The 19,594-nt window shown below is 33.0% G+C and overlaps 1 protein-coding gene across 1 annotated transcript in view; it reads left to right on the top strand.

Moving 5' to 3' along the window:
• The first annotated feature begins 1,508 nt into the window (after positions 1-1,508).
• Positions 1,509-19,594, top strand: part of LOC133825078 (flocculation protein FLO11-like) — a 28,662-nt gene continuing 10,576 nt past the window's right edge. The window contains exon 1 of the mRNA XM_062258071.1: positions 1,509-1,859. Within this exon, the coding sequence (XP_062114055.1) occupies positions 1,509-1,859 (351 nt within the window). The remainder of the gene's footprint in view (positions 1,860-19,594) is intronic.

The raw sequence follows: 19,594 nt of genomic DNA on the forward strand, positions 1-19,594 counted from the left end.
TTAATTATTTGGGCCTAATGGATTCTTATGAATTATAAAGATGGGCCTATAAAAGAAGAGAAGTAGTTTGGAGTCTTATATACAACTGAAGCCCATTTTGTAATTTAAATTTCTATTTTTTCAAGGGTTGTAAATTTAGAAATACCCAATAGTATTCTGTTCATCATTTATTTTTTATTTATTTCAATAAATTCTAATTGATGTATGATTTATAATCTTATCATGCATTAGTCTATTTTATGCCATTCATGAAACCTTACACAGTTTTGAATAATCATGCATCTTTTAGAAACATGATCATCTATGATTGTGCTAAGTGCTTATATGAATTGTTTTGGTAAATCAATTGAATGTAAACTAGTAAGTCTTAAATTAGTTAAAACTTGGTAAATCTCACCATAATAAAGGCAATAGTTATTATAGGCCTTTAGGATAACCAACTTTATTTAAAAGGTGTTTTAGTAAAGTTAGATGAATGTAATGGGTAATTATTTAGATCACAATAATTATAAAAAGAAGCTCTTTTATTTTTATATGATTTTTGTAATTAATTACATTCATAGGGTTATTAACAATCTATTAATTAGTTTAGAATTAGTTATTAGCTTAATAAACACATATATTCTAAAATAGTAAGTGGGAGAAAGTTAACATCTCAATGTGACCTATGGTCTCCATTATTAGTACAACACCATGAAATATGATTAGGGCCTTGAGGCGGCTTTGTTTATGTCCCCCTAAGGAAGGTTTCGGGTCATATTTAAACCAAGGTTGGCTTCTTACGATTTTTGGGTTTGACAGACCCTAAGGCTACACTCTCTAAGTTAAGTCATAAATTCTAAAATAATGTGTTACAGTTAAAAAGATACAATTAAGATTTTGTAGTGGATAATTGTGTCTGGACCATATCAGTGGCAGTTTATTTTTAAAACATAAGATATGAGTTATTTTAAGATTGTCTTATAAGCTATATGAAATTAACTTGACCGACCCAAGGCAACACTTTATTGGTTGGGAAGTTTTATCGTGGAATAGTAAATGTTAAGTTTATCTGTTTTAATTTTTGCATTCATGCATCATATTTACTTTCCAAATTATTGATATTTATTTTCAAATTATAATATTTTTGTAGTTTATTTCTTTCGGTAATGTCGAACGATGACAATCCTATAACTGCATTACTATCACTTGAAAAACGTAATGGTGATAATTTTATAAGATGGAAATTGAATCTAAATTTGATGTTGATCTGTGAGAACCATAAATTTGTCGTAAGTGAGGAATGTCCTGAAGAACCCGCTGCCAATGCCCTAAAAAACATTCGGGACAAATATGATTCCTGGATTCAATACAATAATAAGGTTAAGTGTTACATGCTTGTGAACATGAATGATGTTCTTAGAACAAATCATGAACCCATAGGAACTGCTTTTGAGATAATGGAATCTCTGCAGCCCATGTTTCGGTAGCAATGTGATCAAAGCAAACATAAGGCTACTAGAACCTAAATGACTATTGAGATGAAGAAGGGTGTTCTTGTGCGTGAACATGTCTTAAGCATGATTAACATGATGCACGAAATAGAAATACATGAGGCTATCATTAATGAGCGTACACAAGTAAGAATCATACTTAAATCGCTTATTTCTGCTTTCTCTGCATTTACAACCAACTATATTATGAATAAGTTGGGGTTCAACATGACCGATCTATTGAATGAACCACAAACATTTGAGTCTCTTAACAAAACAATAACTAAATTGGCAGAGGAAAATGTGATAGAGGAGAAACCTTCAACCTCTGAGGATAAAAACAAGACAAGGAAGAAGAACATTGACAAGGACATGAGTCCAATTAAGGTAAAAAGGAACCAAAGGCCAAGAAGAACAAGAATGAATATAACTGGAAGAAAAAAAAACAAAGGGAAATTGTTTCCATTGTGGAGTTGAAGGTCACTGGAAGAGAAACTGTAAAAATTATTTCGCTAAGATGAAAAAGAAATGTAAATTTCATTTGCTTGTACTTGAAACGTGTATAGTGGAAGATGATATGTCATCCTTGGTCTTAGATTCAGGAGTAACTAACCATGTTTGTTCTTTTTTTCATATACATGAGTCATCAAGGGAACTTGCTAATATTGAGGATACTATGCGAATTGGAAGTGGAGCTCTCGTTTCACATAGAGCAATGGGAACAGTCTGATTATATTTTGGGAACAATATTCTTATTTAGAACAATGTTTATTTTATTCCTAGATTTTTGAGAAACTTAGTTTCCTTATCTATGTTGCATGAAGAATTCTTTGATGATAATGTGATTGCTATTTCAAATAACAGTTTCAAGATTTGTGAAGCGGAACAAACAACAGATTGTATATGCTCAAGTCAAATGAACTATCGCTAAATAACTCTGAATTATTTAAAGTGGCTAAATCAAAAGGTAACAAAAGACAAAAGTTTCAAATGTGGATGACACATACCATTGGCATCTTAGACAAGGACATATTTGTCTAGACGGAATAAACCGGTTAACAAAAGATGGATCATTGAGAGAACTAACTGTTGCAACTCTTCCAGTTTGTGAGTCGTATCTTGAATAGAAAATGACCAAACATTATTTCTTAGTGAAAGGAAATAGAGGCAAAGAGACATTAGAGCTTGTACACAGTGATGTCTATGTTGGGGTTTTATGCCCTAATTAAAACCTAATTTCTTTGTAATCTCATTTATTACCAATAAAAGAATAGAAATTATTTTTTGACTTGATCAATCACTTTGCTCACATATTATATTTTCATGAATATTTGTTTAGTATAAACTTCTATTAAATCCCGAGCATATAGTTAATCGTATTTATAGTGACGTAATCACAGTGGAATATAAATATGATTGTATGTTCAAAATAAGTTAGTCCTAAGATTAGTCAGTGCACAATATTTACACTGACTTGCCAATCTACGATATGATCTACTTACACATTGTGGTGTTATGTTATTTCCAAAATATTAGCAAAGTAGATAAGATCAGATGTATTTGTTACATCAGACATGACCAATATTGACAGTTGATAAGATAAGTAAACAAACCGTTATTATCTATTCTAGTCATATCATATAGTTGACCATAGGTCAATTCAATCTCAATTCTGAGTGGTTAGTATTCTAACTGATTGTATTATTTGAGTTCTTTGACTTGTTCGTTACCAGCTTACCCTACCGACTAACCTATACTTACATCTTGGGAACTCGGTAGTATAATTGAGTGGGAGTGTTAATCATAGATATGAACATCTATAGCTTCTGATGAAGAAGTGAAATGATGGTTTCCTTTTAGTTTGGTTCAAGGTGTTAAATGATAGAGATCTCATTTCAGTAATTATATTAGTTTACTGAAATATCATTTACAATGAACTAAGTGTTTTCAGGATAATATACAATGAGGGGTAAAACGATATTTTAGTCCTATCTCATTGTACACCGTCTATAGAGGATTGAGTGACAATTATGGTTGTAACAATGGATAATTAATAACGTATCTATATTTGTTATAGAGCGTTCTATGAATTCAAGAGTGCAATTCTGAGTCTTTAATGGAGTCACGAGGAATTAATAAGTTAGTAAATTTATTTGTTAGATTTATGATAACTTATTGGAGCTTAATTTCATAAGCCCATGGTCCCCATTATACCTTGGATAAAATCATCTAGATAGTCTCAATTAATTGATTTAATTATCAATTAGAATTATAAAAGTTGACCAAGTCAATTTTGGATAGTTTCACAGAGTTATGTAATTTTGAGAAGAAAGAGAAATTAAGGTAGATTTATTAATTAATATAAATTGGTATCTAAATTAATAAATAAGTTTAAATCAATGTTCAAATTATAAATAATTAATTTGATAAAGGATTTAAATAATTATTTAATTAATTAAATCAATAGAAATAATACAAGCCTTGATTTTAAGTCCAATGGGTTTATAATCAAATGGGAAATTTCACGAGCCTAAAGCCCATGATAATTTTGACCTAGGGCTTCAAATTGGCTATTATTTTATTGATTTTTCAATTAAATTAAATGGCCTAATTGAGTCTATAAAAGGAGTACTTAGAGAGAAGTCAAAACACAAGTTCTGATAAGTTCACAAGTCACAAGTCAGATTTTCTTATAGGTTTTAGATTCTCTCTAGACACAAGTCATTTTCTAAGGATCTTTTCTCTTCTTCTCTATGTATCTATCTCATGTGCTGAGAATTTCCCACTCTAGTGTAGGTGATTCTAAAGATACTTTGGAAGACTGTGAAGAAAATTGAAGATCGGTTCAGTTTCTTGGTAATACTCTGCAACAGAAAGGATACAAGGGTTAGAGAAGCTGAAGGAAGGACTCATTCATTCCGCTACGTATACTGTAAGTATTCTTATCAATGTTTCTCTTTGAATTCAATTTTAGAAATATGTTCTAGGTTATCTCATATTAATTTGTTTAGTATTAGATCTACATGAAAATAAATAAATATCATGTATAAGTTTTTCCAACAACTGGCCTCAGAGCCTTTGGTAATCTTTATTTTCATGCATGAACATGTTAAAAATTGGATTATTTGATGTGTTTGAATAATTGGATGGTTTTTCATGTTTATATGAAGCATATTGATTTTATGTGATTATTAGCAATTTTAAGGTTACTTTGTTGTGTTTTATATGCCATTAATTTTTATATATGCTTTATTTTTGTGTAAAACATGTTAAAAATTAATTAGAAAATGGTTTTGGTTTGAAAAATTGCACAAAAAAATTTCTGAAAAAAATTTGCCTGGCTGCCCATGCGTGCGCACACCGTTCGCGCGCCCCGCATGCACCAGCCACCCGCGCATGATGAACAGTACTGGGTACTGTTCATCCATTTTTTTTTTATTAAAGAATATTGAAAATGTGAAAAATAATTATTTATAATCAAAGCCAAAAATATAAGATTTGTTTTTGTATTTAAAAATGTTTTTTAAAATAAGATATTTTTGTTAGTTGAAATTTAAATAATTAGATATTTTCTACAAAGATTCAAATTCAAATTTAAAAAAAATCTTCTAAAATATTAAATTATTAGAATTAAGATATCAGATATTTAAGATATTTTCTTTTAAATACTTGATATTTTTATTAAATCTTTATTTGAAAATATAAATATATGTTTATTCTATAGTTTTTAATATTTAAATTATTTGAAATTTGTTAGTTAGATATTTTCATGGATATTTGAATTTGTTTAACTGTTTATAACATGTTTTAGGGTTTTCATAAATATTAATATATATATTTTTAAAATGGTTAAAATCTTTGCTTATAGTTGTAACAACACAATATATTTTTGAAAAACAGTTAAGATATTGATTTTAAAATTTTAAATTGGTTAAATTTTAAAAAATATCATTTTCTTCAACCAATTAATAAATATTTTTTTAATAAATGAGATTTAAATTAACTTTGGTTAATTGTTGATAAATTCTATTTAAATTAAATTAATAGTTTTTTTTTCAAATTAACCTGAACCAAGTTGATTGTTGATAAATGAAATTTAAATTAACTATTGTTAGTTGTTGATAAATTTCATTTAAATTGACTTGTTTTTTGTACAAATTTAATTAATTTGATTTTTTTGATAAATTCTAGATAATTAAGTGTGTTATTTTTGCAAATGAAATAAATTGTGGTATTTTTATAAATTCATAGAATTACTCATATAGGAACATGATTAGGCCCATCCAATTATAACATGTGTGTTTGCACTATATGTGGTATTTTGCAATTGGGCTTAGATGCATATAGTGGCCCATATGTTTGTTAGATATATGGATTTTGCCAAATAAAATATTCATAAAATGATTGGTTTTATTTTGGTCCATTAGAAAATGTAAAGTTTAAATTCCTCTCTTGTGGGTGGTTCCACTTGTGAAGGCACATTTGCTTTGCATGACTATAGTGGGTCTAATCAATTAATAACAATTAACAAAACGAATGTTTAAATTCCTGTCTTTTGGACCTTGTATGGAAGATTGGGGACCTATGTAGTGAGAACAACATACTGGACCCAGCCCTACTTCATACAAGCCCAATTTTTAAGGCCCATTTACCTAAGTTGGACTTAATTGTATAGGTTCATTATATTAGTTAAACCTAAATATTGATTAGCAAAAAATTAATTCTAAATTAATTGAATTTGTTTCAATGTGACACTTTGGAATTAACAGGAAATTATAGGAATTTGGTTTTAAAAATTTAATCTTTTCAATTTTTGGGAAAACCATAGTCATTAATTTTCTAAAAATAAATAATAAAAATACTTTTTTTAATTTATAATGAGCTTATTATAAGATTTATATTCGATCTCCACCGTTAGTTTAACAACGACAATAACTTAATGGGGCCTCGAGGCGCTTTGATTCGTCCCCCTACGGAATGTGTTGATTAGCTATTTTGACAAGGTTAGATTTCGAAAGATAGATAATTATAGGTCAAATTCTACTAAACTCACCCCTACGGTGACTACTAGGACTAAATCTATGATTATCAAAACAGTGGGTCTAGCTCATAAAATAAGAGAATTTGTGTTTCTTATTTTGATCGAATAGTAGGTTGTTAATAGTGGTGTCCATTATTAAATGAGTTTACAACTCTATTTAACTAGTGGTATTTTTTACTCTCGCCAACCGGGACAAGGATATCATAGATTAGTTAAAAATCTAAAGAAATAGAGATATGATTGTTTTTGGTATTTTTTTCACATATCTTACATATTTTTTGTATATGTTGTGCTATTTCTTGAAATTTGTGTGAATAGAAGTTTTATTGAGCAAATGTGATTGATTTCTATTTTATTGGTAATTTGTAGTTTTAAGTTAAGTAGTGTCTGTGTCTACTCCCATCCTTTCTCAACTTTCGATGGAGAAACTCATTGGAGAAAACTTCCTTAATTGGAAGCAGAATATCAACATAGAGTTTATTGATGACAACTCTGAATTCGTCATGATTGAGAAATTCCCAGAACGAGCACTGTGTCCGCACGTTAGTGATGGCACCGTTAATGCTCGTGATGGCATCGTAAATGCTTGGATAGCACCGTCTCCGCACATATGTTATGACACCGTGAATGCTCGAATGGCATCGTGTCTGTACGTTCGTGATCAACACAGCTATGGTCTGACGCAGCTCATGAACGAGATTTAGATTTGTGAGCCTATCATGGGTAGACCTAGTAAAAGAGGAGAAAATAAGACTACTGCTGTTGCTGCTGATCCAGCTAAGGCTGAAGCTAACCAAGCTTCGTCTTCAAAAGCTGGAAACAAGAGGAAAGGTGGTGAAATAACAATCCCAAGCCTGCAAAGGCTGCAAAGACGAGTGCACAACCAAATGCACAGACGCCTAAGGGGAAGAACAAGAAAAACAAGAAAGTTAAAGATAAGTGCTTTCACTGCAAAGAGAAGGTGGAAACGAGATTGCCCCAAGTTTCTAGCAGCGAAAAACAAAGTTAATGATTATAGTTCATTTATCTTAGAAACATGTGTTTTAGAGAATGATAAATCTGTTTGGATTATTGATTCTGAATCTACGAACCATGTTTGCAACTCTTTACAACTTCTTGAATTGTGGGAGGAAGTGGACGAAGGCGGCTTAAAGCTTGGAGTTTGGAACGGAGCGTTCGTTAAGTTCCAAGCTAGAGGAATAGCTCGTCTAAAGTTTGGAAATAAATACTTAATTTAAAAGATGTATTTTTTTATTCTAGATTTTAGTAGAAATTTAATTCCAGTTTCCATGTTGCAATTAGAACGATTTGTTATGACTTTCACAAGTTATAATATATCTATTTATTTCAATGGATCATAATTGTGCATTGCATGTTTGGAAAACGGGCTTTATATTCTGTGACCTAACGAACCCCTCGCTCTTAACAATGATTTATTCAAAGTAGCTAAACCTAGGACCAATAAACGTCAAAAGACCGATAACGGTAATATGACGTATTTATGGCACTTGAGACTAGGTCACATGGGCTATGCTAGGATTCAAAGACTTGCAACGGACGGGCCTTTGAGGGAACTCACCTTAGGTGAATTACCTGTCTGTGAATCTTGTCTAGAAGGCAAACTGACCAAGCGTCCATTCTCTGCAAAGGGTGATAGGGCCAAAAAACCACTTGGACTTGTTCATTTAGATGTTTGTGGACCTTTGAATGTACAAGCCAGGGGTGGTTTTGAGTATTTTGTCACTTTCATTGACGATTACTCTAGATACTCATGTCTTTACCTAATGCATAGGAAATCAGAAACATTTTCAAAGTTTCAGGAATTCCTAGCAATGGCTCAGAACAAATTACGTAAAACGTTAAAGATCTTGCAATTTGATAAGGTGGAGAATATTTGGATATGCATTTCCAAGATAATTTAACTGAACTTGGGATTTTATCACAACTTACTACCCCAGGTACTCCGCAACAAAATGGTGTAGCGGAACGCCAAAATAGAACTTTATTGGAAATTTTTAGATGCATGCTTAGTTACTCAACTCTAAGAACTTCATTCAGGGGACATGCAATTGAAATCACGAACAACATTCTCAATTTCGTGTCATCTAAATCAATCCCCAAAACACCTTTAAAACGCTGGAATGGTCGTGAACCTAGTTTACGTCATTATAGAATCTGGGGGTGTCCCGCCCACATCTTGAGGAAAAAGGAGGGAAAGCTAGAACCAAAAACTGAAGTTTGCATGTTTGTTGGCTATCCTAAAGGTACTCGAGTTGGACTTTTCTATAGTCATTCAGAAAATAAAGTGTATACTTCTATGAATGCTACTTTTCTGGAAAATGACTATGTCCAAAATTTCAAACCTCGCAGCAAAGTAGTTTAGAGGAGATGGTTAAAGAATTGACTCCAACCAATGTTCCATCGTCATCAACATGAGCTGAAGATGAAATTCCCATTCTTCATGTCCAACTGATGCAAGTCGATTTAAATGAAGAATGTACCACTGTTCCTGAGCAAACAGTCACGGAGCCTCGTCGTAGTGGGAGGGTTTTTAGGAACCTAGTTCGCTATGGTTTGGATGGTGAAACCAATTTGGTTGTTGGTGACACTAGTGATGATGATTCGTTGTCTTTCAAATAGGAAATGGCTAGCCCTGAAAAGGAACTATGGCTCGAAGCCATGAAACAAGAAATGGAGTCCATGTACTCAAACTCTGTCTGGGATCTTGTGGAAGCACCTAGAGACTTTAGGGCCATTTTGTGCAAGTGGATCTACAAGAAGAAATTAGGTGTTGATGGAAATATTGAGACTTATAAAGCTCAATTAGTGGCAAAGGGTTATACCCAAAGAGAAGGCGTGGACTATGAGAAAACTTTTACTCCCGTAGCCATGCTCAAGTCCATTCGCATCCTCCTATCCATAGCAGCCGCTCTCGACTATGAGATCTGGCAAATGGACGTCAAGAAAGCTTTTCTTAATGGAAAGCTTGATGAAGTCATTTATATGGATCATCCAGAAGGATTTAAAGTAGCTGGACAAGAAGGAAAATTTTGCAAGTTGAATAGGTCCATTTATGGACTTAAGCAAGCTTCTTGTTCCTGAAATCTTAGGTTTGATGAAATAATCAAAACCTATCACTTTGAAAAAAATATTGATGAGCCCTGTGTTTACCAACTGAAGGCAAATCAAATAGTGGTATTCCTGGTTCTTTGTGTAGATGATATCTTACTCATTGGAAACAATGTTAAGAAATTATCAGATGTGAAGAATTGGCTGAGCACTCAATTCCAGATAAAGTATTTGGGTGAGGCAAGTTATGTTCTAGGTATCTAGATCATCAGGGATTGAAAGAATAGACTCTTAGCTCTATCTCAAGCAGCTTACATAGATAAAGTGCTTGAACGTTTCTCAATGACAAATTCCAAGAAAGGGCGTCTACCGTCCCGCCATGGAATTCATCTTTCAAAGAAGCAGTCTCCCCAAACTCCTGAAGAGGAAGATGTAATGAGAAAATTTCCTTATGCATCTGCAGTTGGAAGTCTGATGTATGCTATGTTCTGTACTAGACCAAATATCTGCTATGCAGTGGGAGTAGTGAGAAGGTATCAGTCAAACCCAGGACCAAAACATTGGATAGCAGTTAAGCATATCCTAAAGTATTTAAGGTGAGGGATTATATGTTAGTCTACAAGGGTGGTGTTCTGAACCCTGTAGGCTACACTGATTCAGATTTTCAGACTGATGTCGATGACAGGAAGTCTACTTCTGGAATAGTGTTTACTCTTGGGGGTGGAGCTGTGATATGGAGGAGCGTAAAGCAGTCTGCAATCTCAGATTCCACCATGGAGGCTAAGTACATAGTCGCGTCAGAAGCAGCTAAGGAAATAGTCCGGCTAAAGAAGTTCTATTCGAATCTTGGTGTTATTCTAGAAATGGATAAACCACTTGTGTGTTTTGTGAAAATACAGGAGCGATAGCCAACTCGAAAGAACCTCGAAGTCACAAGAGGAGTAACCATATAGAAAGGAAGTATCACATTATTCGATAATATGTGGCCAGGGGAGATGTGAAGGTTATGAAGATTGTAACTGAACACAATCTTGGAGATCTGTTTACAAAGACACTACCAGAAGCTACATTTGATAAGCATATCAAGGAAATGGGATTAGTAAAATTAAGGCATTAGTTTCAATTAGTTCAAGTGGGAGTTTCTTGGGGTTGTATGCCCTAATTAAAACCTAATTTCTTTGTAATCTCATCTATTATCAATAAAAGAATAGAAATCATTTTTGACTTGGTCAATCACTTTTCTCACATGTTTTATTTTCATGACTATTTGTTTAATATAAAATTCTATTAAACCCTGAGCATATAGCTAATCGTATTTATAGTGACGTAATCACAGTGGAATATAAATATGATTATATGTTCAAAATAAGTTAGTCCTAAGATTAGTTAGTGCACAGGATTTACACTAACTTGTCAATCTACAATATGATCTACTTATTCATTGTGGTGTTATGTTCTTTCCAGAACATTAGCAAAGTAGATAAGATCGGATGTATTTGTTACATCAAACATGATCGATATTGACAGTTGATAAGATAAGTAAACATATTGTTATTATCTATTCTACTCATATCATATAGTTGACCATAGGTCAAGTCAATCTCAATTCTGAGTGGTTAGTATTCTAACTGATTGTATTATTTGAGTTCTTTGACTTGTTCGTTACCAGCTTACCCTACCGACTAACCCATACTTACATCTTGGGAACTCGGTAGTATAATTGAGTGGGAGTGTTAATCATAGATATGAACATCTATAGCTTCTGATGAAGAAGTGAAATGATGGTTTCCTTTTAGTTTGGTTCAAGGTGTTAAATGATAGAGATCTCATTTCAGTAATTATATTAGTTTACTGAAATATCATTTACAATGAACTAAGTGTTTTAAGGATAAAATACAATGAGGGGTAAAACGGTATTTTAGTCCTATCTCATTGTAGACCGTCTATAGAGGATTGAGTGGAAATTATGGTTGTAACAATAGATAACTAATAGCGTATCTATATTTGTTATAGAGCATTCTATGAATTCAAGAGTGCAATCCGAGTCTTTAATGGAGTCACGAGGAATTAATAAGTTAGTAAATTTATTTGTTAGATTTATGATAACTTGTTAGCTTGATTTCATAGGCCCATGGTCTCCATTGTACCTTTAATAAAATCATCTAGATAGTCTCAATTAATTGATTTAATTATCAATTAGAATTATCAAAGTTGATCAAGTAAATTTTGGATAGTTTCACAGAGTTGTGTAATTTTGAGAAGAAATAGAAATTAGGGCATATTTATTAATTAAGATAAATTGGAATCTAAATTAATAAAGAATTTTAAATCAAGGTTCAAATTATAAATAATTAATTTGATAAAGGATTTAAATAATTATTTAATTAATTAAATCAATATAAAAGAATACAGGCCTTGATTTTAAGTCCAATGGGCTTATAATCAAATAGGAAATTTAACGGGCCTAAAGCCCATGATAATTTCGACCTAGGGCTTCAAATATGCTATTATTTTATTGATTTTTTAATTAAATTAAATGGCCTAATTGAGTCTATAAAATGAGTGCTTGGAGAGAAGTCAAAACACAAGTTTTGATAAGTTCACAAGTGACAGGTCACAAGTCAGATTTTTTGATAGGCTTTAGATTCTCTCTAAACACAAGTCTTTTTCTAAGCGTCTTTGTTATTTTCTCTTCTTCTTTCTTTATCTATCTTATGTGTTGAAAATTTCTCACTCTAGTCTTGGTAATTCTAAGGATACTTTGGAAGACTGTGAAGAAAATTGAAGATCGGTTCAGTTTCTTGGTAATACTCTGCAACAGATTGGATACAATGGTTAGAGAAACTGAAGGAAGGACTCATTCATTTTGCTGCATATACTGTAAGTATTCTTATCATTATTTCTCTTTGAATTCAATTTTAGAAACATGTTCTATGTTATCTCATATTAATTTGTTTAATATTAGATATACATGAAAATAAATAAAGATCTTGTATAAGTTTTTCCAACAGTCTATGGTCCAATAAACGTACAGGCTAGAGGGGGTTATGAGTACTTCGTCACTTTCATTGACGATTACTCAATATATGGTCATACTTACCTAATGCTTAGGAAGTTAGAAACCTTTAACAAGTTTAAGGACTTCAAAGTTGAGGCTGAGAATCAGTTAGGTAAGACTCTTAAAACACTTTGATCAGATCGAGGCGGTGAATATTTTGATTTAGATTTCAAAGATTTCATGCTAGAGCACGGTATTCTATCCCAACTCACAACGCCTGGAACACCACAACAAAATGGTGTTTCAGAAAGTAGAACCAGGACCTTATTGGACATGGTCAAGTCTATGTTAAGCAACTCTTGACTTCCTCTCTCATTTTGGGGATATGCACTTCAAAAAATGACTTACATTTTGAATGTAGTCCCATCTAAGACCACAAGCAAGACACCACTGGAATTGTGGAACAGTAACAAACCTAGTTTGTGCCATTTCTGCATTTTGGGATGTCATGCTCATGTTCTGAAGTGTGCATTTTCGTGGGCTATGCTCCAGAGGCATGAAGTGGTTATTTCTATAGTCACAAGGACCAAGAGGTATTTGTTTCCACAAATGCGACCTTCCTTGAACATGAATATATGACTAACTATAAACCTCGGAGAAAGGTAGTTTTGGATGAACTCACAATTGATAAAATTCCACCACCTTCATCATCATCATTAAATTATAAATGACAAACCAAGGAATCCACTATTCCTGAAAAGGAAACTCCAGTGTAACGTCATAGTGGGAGGATTGTGAGACAACCTGTTCGCTATGAAAATGAGGCATATGTCCTTGTTTCTGACACAGATAAGGATGACCCATTGACCTTCAAGAAGGCAGTGAATGATCCTAAAAAGGATAAATGGCAAGAGGCCATGAACCAAGAAATGGAATCGTTGTATTCCAATACTGTTTTGGAACTTGTAAACCCACCTGAAGATGTCAAGCCCATTGGGTGCAAACAGATCTTCAAGAAGTAAAGAGGTGTAGATGGAAAAGTGGAGACTTTCAAAGTGAGGCTAGTAGCCAAAGGTTACACTCAAAGAAAGGGGGTTGATTTTGAAGAAACATTTTCTCTTGTGGCCATGATAAAATCCATATGCATGCTCTTATCCATAGCCACCATCTATGATTACGAGATATGGCAAATAGACATCAGGACAGCTTTCCTTTATGACTATCTTAATGAATGTATCTATATGGTACAACCAGAAGGGTTCATCAAGAAATGGGAAGATCATAAGTTGTGTACATTGTTAAAATCCATTTATGGATTAAAGAAAGCATCTAAATCTTGGAATATCACCTTTGATGGAACAATTAAAACATATGGCTTCGAATAGAATATTGACGAAGCATATGTGTATAAATATATTAAAGGTAAAGTGGTGGTTTTCTTATTTTTTTACGCGGATGACATTCTCCTCATTGGAAATGATGTAAAGACACTGTCAAACATGAAGAAGTGGTTAGCTGAAAAGTTCCAAATGAAGATTTGAGCAAAGCGGGCTATGTTATGAGAATCCAAACCCTCAAGGATAGGAAGAACAATCTCTTGGTACTTTCACAAGATAATTATATAGATAAGGTACTTGAAATGTTCTCGATGGAGAATTCCAAGAAAGGTCAGTAACCTACCAGATATGGAATTACTCTTTCCAAAAGGCAATGTCCAAAGACACCTCACGAAAAAGAGGACATGAGAAAGTGTCCCTATGCTTCAGTAGTTGGGAGTCTAATGTATGTTATGTTGTGTACTAGGCCCGATATATGCTATGCAGTGGGGATCGTAAGTCTTTATCAATCAAATCATTGTTTAGAACACTGAATTGTAGTAAAGCACATTCCCAAGTATCTTCGGAGAACAAGAGATTATATGATTTTATATTCAGAATGTGAGTTTAACCCTTCTTGATACAATGATTTTGATTTACAATCAGAAGTTGACATCTAGGTTAGTGTCTACTCTAGGTGGAGGAGTTTTAGTATGGAGAAGTACTAAACAATCCAACACTTCGTATTCAACCATGGAAGCCGAGTATATAGCAACTTGTGAAGAAGCTAAGGAAGCAGGTTGACTTAGGAAGTTCTACACTGATCTAGAAGTAATTCCAGGTATGGAGAAGTCACCAATCTTGTATTGTGATAACAGTGGAGCAGTAGCTATCTCTAAGGAACCTAGAAGCCACAAGAGAGGAAAACATATAGATAGGAAATACCATCTAGTAAGAGAAATTGTGCACCAAGGTTATGCGACAGTTATGAAAATAGCGTTGGAACAAAACATAGCAGAGTCGTTCACCAAGGCACTTCCTACAAAGTTGTTTATGGGTCATGTATGAAATATGGGATTGAGAGAGATGTCTCACTTACTTTGAGGGCTAGTGGGAGATTGTTAGGGCTTATGCCCTAAAAGCATGATTATTATATTAGTGCGAGAGAATGTAATAATTATTGTTTGAATAATTTGTATAAATATAAAAAAAAGTTCATATACATTGATGAGGATATGTTCTTGTATTAGTACGAGAGAATTAAGATCATATACAATGAATAAAATAGCCAGTAAGTAATATTTAATGAGTGGTTACTAGTACGATTTACTAAGCATACAAGATGCAAGTAATCTAGATTCGGATAACTGATGTGGATAGATATCTTGGTAAAAGTGTTGTATATAATAGAGATTATATATGACAGGATCGATATGAATTAATTATCTTTATAAACTTACCGTTTGCCATAACATTTTTAGTCTTATCATAATACAGCATCATTTGTAGATCAATATAAATCCTGAGTAATCATGAACTCTTGTTTGTGCTTTTTGGGTTTTTTGATTCATTCATTAAGTTCTCCTGATATAATGAGACTAGTGACTTTTGTTTTGGAGATTCACTATCATAAATGGTTGGGAACATTATTTTACAATAATGGAATCCATGCTTTCCTAAAGGATCAAATATTTGTTCCCGTAAGGGTTAATTCTGGAACTGACTAGTTATTGAGCTCAAATCTATAATTTGATTATAAATTAATTATTCGCTAGTCAATCAATTGTACTTAAGGAACAAGAGGTAATTTGAAGGGTAACTCGGTAATCTTGACCAGCTCAAATTAATGAACCAATAAATGGAGGATATAACTACATTTATTGATTATATCAATGGACTATAAGAGTAAACTCTATAATATAATTCTTTAAATACTTAGAGTGCAACTCCATATTTATAGTGGAGTAATCATGGAGTCAATAAATAAGATTATTGAATTAAAGAGTTTAATTAATAATCAGGTTTATTGGAGCTTTGTATTATAGGTCCATGGTCCCCTGGACGCCTCTGTCCTACACCGTCAATGGTAAGGACGTCATAGGGAAGATTAATAGAGAGAAGAACTAATGCAAAGGAATTCATTTTTACAGGGTAATAAAATAATTATGTGATAATTATGGGCAATTGATTAATTTTGAATTAATTAATTAACTATATAGTTTTTTTAAATATATATATATAAGTTCAAATAAACATTAATCATGTTTAGATTAATATTTACGAGAGTTTAATTATGATCTTACTATAAGATAATTATTTAAAATTGATAGTTTTTAAGATAAAATTAATTTTGAATTAACTAATATTTACTTTTGGATAAATATCTTGTCTTAAAATTAATTAAACAAACAAATGAGAAAATCATGGATAGAAAATAGTGGCATATGCCACTCAATATGAGATAGTGAGTGGCACCACACACATCCCTATCCCTAAGATTTGAATTTTGCATTTCAAATTAAATTGTTTATTTAATTATTCTTTTAAATATGATTTAAATTAAATAATTAAAATAGGTTGTAACTAATTAGTTTTATTTTAATTAAATAAAGATTAATTAAAATAGTTTAATTATATTTATAAACCTGAAAAGAAGTGATTATTTTCTAAGACAGTTGTTTCTACATTATCATACTCTCTCAAAAAGAAAGAAATGATAGAATTCTCAAAACCTGAAATTCTAAAAGTTTCCATACCCTTTCTCTTCTCAAACCTCTCTAGATCTAATGTCTTGAGTACATCTAGAGAGCCTAACAACCTGTGAATCCTATATGCCCACACACATTCTTGTGAGTTAGAGGAACGACTTTGAATGCTAAGGTGTGAGCTTTCATTAGGTAATGAAAATCGTTGATTTTAATGAAAGACTCAAGGACATTTTATAGGCTACGAGAGGTAATCTCTATTCCTCACGTGTGTTATTTAATATATCTATATATGTATGATCCTATGTAGTATTAATGATTTTTTTTTTAAATTCCCTCCCTATACATTCCACTACATATTTTGAAAATTTTCTTATTTAAGACCAACAGTCATGATGTTGGCCCTTTGCCTCTATATGTATGAAAAGAGGTGTAGATATTCGCTATAGGAAAAGCTGCCATAGCATTAATATTAGTTACATACCTCAGAGCACAAAAAGCTCTTATAACATTAATATTAGTTAGCAAGTACAATAATTGCACTATTGAAGAACATTGAGGTGTGAATCCATGAGGGGAAAGCTCTTATAAATACCACCTCCTTTGTCCAAGGTAGATCAAATCACCTATGAGAATGCGGAATGAAAGATAAATACTTTTAAAAAAGTTCCTTCTAGTTAACCTCCAATCAGGCGAAATAAAAAATCTTAAAATATGTTGTCTATCATCGAAAACCATCTCAGTGGCAACCAATTTGAAAACCTCGAGACTCTCCACAAAAATTATGATTAGAGTATGAGTATAAAGCATAAAATGAAAGTGGAGAGGAGACAGACTCCTATGATGTAGAACAATCAGTGCTAAACAAATCTGGGGGAACAAAGTGTATGCGAGCACGAAGACCAATCAAGTATGAGCATGTGTAACAGTCAATTTTTTCCTAAAGAAGGGATAAATGCCCCTTGTGGTTGTGGTAATAGGGAGGAAGTCTCTAAGAATGGAGGCTCCTTCGAGTTCCAATGCTTCCAGTTGGTAAACCCTCAACTACTTTGAAGAAGACTGCATCATGCTCACTAGGAGGACCCCACAACCTATATTCAGGCATTACCCCTTGAGGGGAGACTCACCAGCCTTAGAATGGCTCGCCAGCCTCTAGGGAGCTCTTCAGACTCCATGAAGCATGCCAGACTCCATGGAGCTTACTGTAATGTCCCAGATTTTTAAAACTCAATAATGCGGAAATATAAACATTTTCATGTAACAAAATGTCTCAAAAACCCATATAAAAAAAAACATTTTAAAATTCGTATTGCCATACTTAATATTTAATACAAACATAGTTTATGAAGAGTAAACTGAGCCTATTTTATGAAAATAAAACAACATTTCCAAAAACAAAACAACTTCCCAAAATGTCGATCCACATGTACATCCACAAAGTAGACTCCAGCACTCACTGCTTTGCTTTGCCCTTATTCTTACCTACAACAGGAAACAACTAGGTAAGTGAAAACACTTAGTAATTTCAACTTTAAAACAAAAGCATGCAGAGAAGACAGGTGGTCACCTACCAAGTTATTGTCTACGGATAATAATAGCTCACAAAATTAGGGTTCTGGATCCATCCTGGCAAACTTATGGTTATGCCTGAAACCAATGGCAAACTATTTCATATAAACAGATAAATTCCTGCACTCAGAAAATCCCAGAGCAAGCAGATATAATATATCACAATATAATTCAAGACCAACACTCGACAATTTCAAACAATTCCGCCATATCACGCCTCCAAAAAATTTTGCTAAATAGTAAGGGAGAACCGAGTCTCAACACTAAGATCTAGCCAATAAATATCCCCATCAAGGGTAACTATTGAGTTACCTAGGGCATCGCTACTTATCCAAGAGTAAATGCCTCACAAGGGTAATCATCAAGTCACCTATGGCATTGCTACTATTCAAGAGTGTAATCGAAGTTACACGGGTTTACAGAGACTTCTATGTTAATCAGTGGTGCTGGTGAGCAGTTACCCCTAGGGTGTTCAGCCTCACTCAACTTGGCAACCCCTAATATCTCTAGGCACTCTCACTGAATGGACAATATTCACGGTTACTATCCGGGAATAACTTATCAAAGCACTTGCTCGGGTTCTAACCGTTCACTGATTAAGTAAGCATGAGGGCCCCTAGGTCCCATTTATTTTGGCGCCCCTAGGTATAACCAGCGTGGTAATGAACCAGACGTAATAAAATCAAGCAGTGTGACGGGGATCAGCCGTCTAGGATATGACGGATATCTACCGATCATATTTTCTAAATCGGCACTCTCTAGAGTAACGTCTCTAAGCAACTTTCTACGACAATGTATATATGTGCATGTGTCCCTATACTAACATACAATACAATAGTCGTTTCATGTTGCAGCCACACAATGTAAGTTGACTTACTTAGAGTCCTTAGCTCCCAGCAGGATTTCACCCTCCAACGTACTGTCCAGTTACACTTAGCCAAAACTTGTATTTTGTTTAAGGTTCTCACCAAAACCCTTAGGGATTTTGGTCCCTATTTTCAAAAATCAACACACAAGCATCATAAAAATTATAGAGCAACTACCATAGCCTTATTACATCACCAATAAGAAACTTTAAGCATTAAATATACAAAATAATGCTTAAAAATAAAAACCATACAATAACAACCATAAGAAGTAAACTTTTTACCTCTTTTTGTTCTTGCTTAAGGTTTGGATGTTCCTACTAGCTTTGAGCCCTTAAAAACTCTTTCAATACCTTAACCAACTCCCCCCAACAACATAGACAATTAGCTACTGAAAAATCTATGGTTAAAACTTTACAAAATTCTAGTTTTTTGAAACTTTACCTTAGGGAAACCCTTCCTAGACCAAAGCTTAGCTTCCAAGCCTTCTTAGTATTCTTGAGCTTGCAAATGGAGAGAAAACTTGAGAGAGTTTTCAAAACAAAACAAAAAAAAAAG

The sequence above is a fragment of the Humulus lupulus genome, chromosome 3 (assembly GCF_963169125.1).
Source record: "Humulus lupulus chromosome 3, drHumLupu1.1, whole genome shotgun sequence".
Taxonomy (NCBI): Eukaryota; Viridiplantae; Streptophyta; class Magnoliopsida; order Rosales; family Cannabaceae; genus Humulus; species Humulus lupulus.